The sequence below is a fragment of the Sinocyclocheilus grahami genome, unplaced genomic scaffold (genome assembly GCF_001515645.1).
Source record: "Sinocyclocheilus grahami isolate Dianchi unplaced genomic scaffold, SAMN03320097.WGS_v1.1 scaffold713.1, whole genome shotgun sequence".
NCBI lineage: Eukaryota > Metazoa > Chordata > Actinopteri > Cypriniformes > Cyprinidae > Sinocyclocheilus > Sinocyclocheilus grahami.
Window position 1 is genome coordinate 261,589 of NW_015505892.1, and position 6,151 is coordinate 267,739.

At 31.8% G+C, this 6,151-nt stretch overlaps 1 protein-coding gene across 1 annotated transcript in view; it reads left to right on the plus strand.

Moving 5' to 3' along the window:
- Nucleotides 1–5,756, plus strand: part of LOC107560167 (1-phosphatidylinositol 4,5-bisphosphate phosphodiesterase beta-2) — a 34,459-nt gene extending 28,703 nt beyond the window's left edge. Inside the window, exons 26-27 of the mRNA XM_016244261.1 lie at nucleotides 2,326–2,424; nucleotides 5,185–5,756. Of these exons, the coding sequence (XP_016099747.1) occupies nucleotides 2,326–2,424; nucleotides 5,185–5,355 (270 nt within the window). The 3' untranslated portion in view covers nucleotides 5,356–5,756. The remainder of the gene's footprint in view (nucleotides 1–2,325; nucleotides 2,425–5,184) is intronic.
- The last annotated feature ends 395 nt before the right edge of the window (nucleotides 5,757–6,151 follow it).

Here is a 6,151-nt window from a genome sequence, read left to right on the forward strand (position 1 = left end):
CTCTCTCTCTCTCTCTCAGAGTCTCTCTCTCTCTCTGAGTCTCTCTCTCTCTTTCTCTCCGTCTCTCTCTCTCTCTGAGTCTCTCTCTCTCTGAGTCTCTCTCTCTCTCTCTCTCTCCGTCTCTCTCTCTCTCTGAGTCTCTCTCTCTCTCTCTGAGTTTCTCTCTCTCTCTCCGTCTCTCTCTCTCCGTCTCTCTCTCTCTCTCTCTCTCTGAGTCTCTCTCTCTCTCTTTCTCTCCGTCTCTCTCTCTCTCTGAGTTTCTCTCTCTCTCCGTCTCTCTCTCTCTCTGAGTTTCTCTCTCTCTCTCTCTCTGAGTTTCTCTCTCTCTCTCCGTCTCTCTCTCTCTCTCCGTCTCTCTCTCTCTCTCTCAGAGTCTCTCTCTCTCTCTCCGTCTCTCTCTCTCTCTCTCATGATGTTTACAGCAGGTGAGCGATGGAAACATGTGCGTTATTATGACTCACTCACTTCTGTTCACATGCAGCTCATCCAAATTCATTCACTTCTTTATTTCTTTCACTATCCATCGATTCCACACCTCCACTGGCAGAATGTCATTAAAGTTTAAGACGTAAAGATCACAGAAAGTGTTTACAGATGTATTTATAAAGCCAGAGACTCAGAATATACTCTACGTGGGTTTATTTGAACGCAAACGTAAATGTGTTTAGATTAGGGGTTGATAAAAAAGGTAATAATTACAAAAAAAATGTAAAAAATAATAATAACAAAAATAAATCACTTACTAATAATTATTTAAATCAAAACTGAACAAAAAAATATCAATTTAAAACAAAAACTATTATAAAATAAAACACATTCAAATAAATTAAAAATAAAAACAATCAAAATTAATCATTAATAATTAAATCATAAAAATGTAAAATTCAAATAAATGCATAATTTTAAAATGAAACAAAATTTGAATGAAATACTAATAATTAATAAATCATAAAATGTAAAATTAAGATAAATAATTTTTAAAAACAATCAATATAATGCACCTACTAATAATTAATTAAATCATAAAAAAATTAAATACATTAAAAAAATAAAAAAATAATTAAAATAAAAAGACATTACTAACAATGAATTAAATCATAAAATGTGAAATTTAAATAAATATATACTTTTAAAATTAAAAACACTTGCTAATAATTAATTAAATCATAAAAATATAAATTAATTTTTAAATAAATAGTTTTCAAATAAAAACAATCAAAATAACACACTTATTAAAAAGATACTAATTTATTTGTTTGATTAAATGATTTATTTATTTATTTACCTGCATGTTTATGTGACCATCATGTAACCAACATCAGAAAAGTGAACATCTGAAATTAACTAAAATTAACTAAAATATTAATTTAAGATCTCAGGGGGACTTCAAGTAAATATTTTAGGTCAAAGGGGACAAAAAAGTTTGGGAATCCCTGTTCTGTACGAACCAATTGTAAGTTGAGTTTTGTGTGCTTTAATTTATACTTCTTGTGCAATAATTTATGAGGTTTCTTTCCCATCAGGATGTTTTCTTTGAAGGCAGCTCACTAGGCTACTCAGATTCATAGCCTAGGAAGGGGCTTTGGTTTGATGCACAAACCACCTCAAGTTAAAGTTAAAGGTCACAGAAGTTTATCTTTTCCACAGTAATTGAGCTTGAGAACTGAAAGATGTTCAGCAGCTGCACGGAGAGTGTGGAGTCTGTCAGCTCAACGTGATGTGTGAACAATAGCTGCACATGGACTCTGTTTTCTCTCTTTGTCTCACTGACACTCAAACACACACGTTCATGCACATGACCTGGAGAGCAATGCAACACGTCTGTTGAACACTGTTGCATGCATATTAATGCATATGCGCTACACTTGAGAACATGTAGTATGTAAGTGCACATGACTTGAAGGTGTGCAATCGTATGACCATGTGATGTTGCTGGCAGAACACGTGTGTGTGTGTGTGTGAGTGAGAGAGAGTGTGTGTGAGTGTCTGTGTCTGTGTGAGTGTCTGTGTGTGTGTGTGTGTGTGTGTGTCTGTCTGTGTCTGTGTCTGTGTCTGTGTGAGTGTGTCTGTGTCTGTGTCTGTGTCTGTGTGAGTGTGTCTGTGTCTGTGTGTGTGTGAGAGAGTGTGTGTGTGTGTGAGTGTGTCTGTGTCTGTGTCTGTGTGTGTGTGTGTGAGTGTGAGAGTGAGTGTGAGTGTGTGAGTGAGTGTGTGTGTGTGAGAGAGAGTGTGTGTGAGTGTCTGTGTCTGTGTGAGTGTCTGTGTGTGTGTGTGTGTGTGTGTGTGTGTGTGTGTGCTGATAATGCATGTAATATCACACTCTTTCAGTCGGCTAATAACAGCAGCGCTGATGGTTCACCGCAGGGACAGAGTCTGAAGAAGAAACAGGCCGTTACGCTGGCCAGCATCAGAGATCTGATCAGTCAGGTACATACGGACACTTTTCGTGTCCTACAACATGCTCCTGTCTGATTGTGAACGATTCATCAGTGCGCATTACACACAACCATTCAAAAATTTAATTTTATTCAGCAAAGATGCAGTAAATTGATTAAAAATTTATAAAAATAATTACAAAACATTTCATTGACTTGATGAAAAGGTAGTAATTAATTAAATCATAAAAATGCAAAAATAAATGAATCATTTAAAAATAAAAACTCAAAATAAATTAAAATAAAACATCTAATACTAATCATTAATTAAATCATACAAATGTCAAATTAAAACAAATAATTTTAAAACAAAATAAAACACTAATAATTTAATCATATAAATGTAAATTTAAAATATTTTTTAAATAATAACAAACTAAAACACTAATAGTTAACTAAATCATAAAAATGTCAAATTAAAATAAATAAATTTAAGAAATAATTTTATTCAGCAATGATGCATTAAATAAATTGATCAAACGTGACAGTAAAGACATTTATAATGTTGCAAAAAATCTCACTGAGTTTATGAAAACCTAATAATTAATACCAAAAATTTAAATTAAAATAAATTAATTTTTAAATAAAAACAATCAAAATAAAACTACTAATCATGAATTGAGTGCAAAACTGTTAAATTAAATCATTTAAATGTAAACATTTAAAATGTTACAAAATATTTCTGTTTTAAATAAATGTTTCCCTTTTGAAATTTCTATTCATCAAAGAATCCTAAAAAAAATCAAATGTATCACGGTTTCCACAAAAATATTAAGCAGCATGTTTTCAGCATTGATAATAATAATAAATGTTTCTCGAGCAGCAGATCAGCATATTATACTGATTTCTGAAGATCATGTGACACTGAAGACTGGAGGAATGATGCTGAAAATACAGCTGCGCATCACAGAAATACATTACAGTTTAACACATATTCACATAGAAAACAGTGATTTTAAATTGTAATAATATTTCACAATATTACTGTTTTTACTGTATTTTTTTATCTAATAAATGCAGGCTTGATGAGCAGAAGGACTTCTTTAAAAAACAAACTTTTGGGGTCTTTATTATAATTACATAAAGGGGATTTTATCATAACCAGACTTTATTAAAACCATCAAAATAACTTTATCTCCCTATTCCCACTGAATATTGGGTTTTAATCAGAAATGCGTCAGATAATGAAAGTTTTTCATTAAGTCAGATTTGGCCTATTCATTACTCTTCAGTTCAGGAAGGACATTTTTGAACTTAATAATGTTGTGAAAACTGTAATAACTGGAAGAGAATTCAGCAACTGAATCATAAGCTCAATTTGACTGATATCTTTATCAATGCATATTACTGTTAATGTTGCTATAGGACCAGATGTGCTGTAAGCTGTAGTAACAGTTTTTATCATGCAGAAGTATTTTAGTTTGACATGCTTTGGTCTCCGACTCTTGCTGACGTGAGTTTCTGTATGACAGGAACAGACCAGAGTTTTTAAATCAAGCACTCAAATCTCTCAGAGCTGCTCGTGTCACTTCAGATAAACCATCTGTCTTCAGAGTGTTTCAACTCACAGTCATCAGCTCTCCACAGTTTTGTGTGATAATGTCAGAATTTGAACTAGTATTTATGACTTTAAGGATGGCCCTAGCAACCACATAGCAACACCCTAGAAACTCCATAGCAGCACACTAAAAGCACTTAAAACCACTTTGCAGCTGTAGATATTAATAATATTATTCAGCAAGGATGCATTCATTTTATCAAAAGTGTAAACATGTTTAAGGTTGCAAAATATTTCTATTTCCATTTGGCTGAGTTGATCAAAAAGCTAATTGATAATTAAATAATAAAAATGTAAAATTAAAAATAAATTAAAATAAATTAATAATTAAAAAAAATATATATAACAGTAAAAATTTAAGCAAAAACTTTCAAATAATGAATTAATAATATAAATAAATTAATAATAATAAATAAATAATATAAAAATAATAAACAATCCCAAATAAAACACTCAAATACATAATAATTAAATGTTTCAAAATATTTGTATTTCATTGAGTTGATGAAAAGCTAATAATTAATTAAATAAAAAATATATAAAATTAAAATAAATTAGTAATTTTAAAAATAAAAACAATCAAAATTATACAATTACTAATCATAAAAATGTAAAATTAATTTATAAATCATTTTAAAACAAAACTATCAAAATAAAACACTTTTAATAATTAATCAAATCATAAATATGTAAAGTTCAAATACATTTTCAAATAAGATTTCTGATTTCAAACAAATTTTATACGAATTTAGGTATTTAGGAATATATTGTTACTTTGCTAAGTGGTCAGACTTTTGGGAGAATTCTGCCATCATTTACACTCCCTCATGTTGTTCTAAACCTGTATGAGTTTCTCTCTTCTGTTCAACCCAAAATGAAGAATGCAGGTAACCAAACAGTTGCTACTATGTAACTCAATGGCGACCGGCAACTGTTTGTTTCCCGTCTTCTTTTGTTTCCAACAGAAGAAACAACATGAGGGTGAGATGAAATAAGGACACACATGCAACCTCTAGAAACACTCTAGCAACTGCATAGAAACCTAGAACCACTGTTAGCACTGTAGCTGTTAATAATAATATTAATATAGCGACACTGTAGTGACTGCTTATGTTCTGTAGTTACACGCTGTTGTTGTGAGGTTCGTCTTTAGATGTTCACTGGTGTCACTGACTGCTGCTCTTCTGTGTGCAGCTGAATAAAGACGCCGTGGCCGAACACGCCAAGAAGATGTGGTCTTTGCCCGGTGACCTGTCCGAGGCCGTCAACTCCTGCGTCCAGCCGCATTTCCCAGAGCTTGTGGAGAAAGCCGGGGAGAACCGCTCTGAAAACACCGGACAGTACAACCATGTGTTCGTAGGATGAATGAACAACAGGAGTTTGACTTTAATATTTACCATTTTGATTTATTTGACACTTGTTTATATTTTAGTATGCACTGTGTTCTTTTCATTAGGTAAGACAAAACTAAGGACATGTTGCTTTAATGCGAATTAATACTCAACATCTCAGAAAAATCAGGGGGAAATTATAGAGCTGTCACGATTCCTCGATTCAATTCGAGTACTCGATTTTAAGGTCTGTTCTAATTACCACAAAAAAAAAAATCATAATTATCCGAATACTCGATTAATCGTCAGAATAATCGACCGATTACGCGATTACCGAAATAATCGTTAGTGACAGTCCTGGAAAATTAGTGTCGAATGAAAAAAATCTCATGAAAACTGTCAAGATCACATCAGGGCCATATTTCACTTCAAAATTACATTTTGCATTAAGAAAATTAAATGATGGATGTTTTAGGACCATTAAATTTTTTTTTGCATTCATAATTATCCGAATACTCGATTAATCGTCAGAATAATCGACCGATTACGCGATTACCGAAATAATCGTTAGTGACAGTCCTGGAAAATTAGTGTCGAATGAAAAAAATCTCATGAAAACTGTCAAGATCACATCAGGGCCATATTTCACTTCAAAATAAAAAGGAAAAATAAATTACATTTTGCATTAAGAAAATTAAATGATGGATGTTTTAGGACCATTAAATTTTTTTTTGCATTGTGATTTATATTTTAGATTTTTTCCACCAAATTCTCAATGCTATAAAACAAAAATAAATATATATAATCCATCAGCTATATGATATGATTTA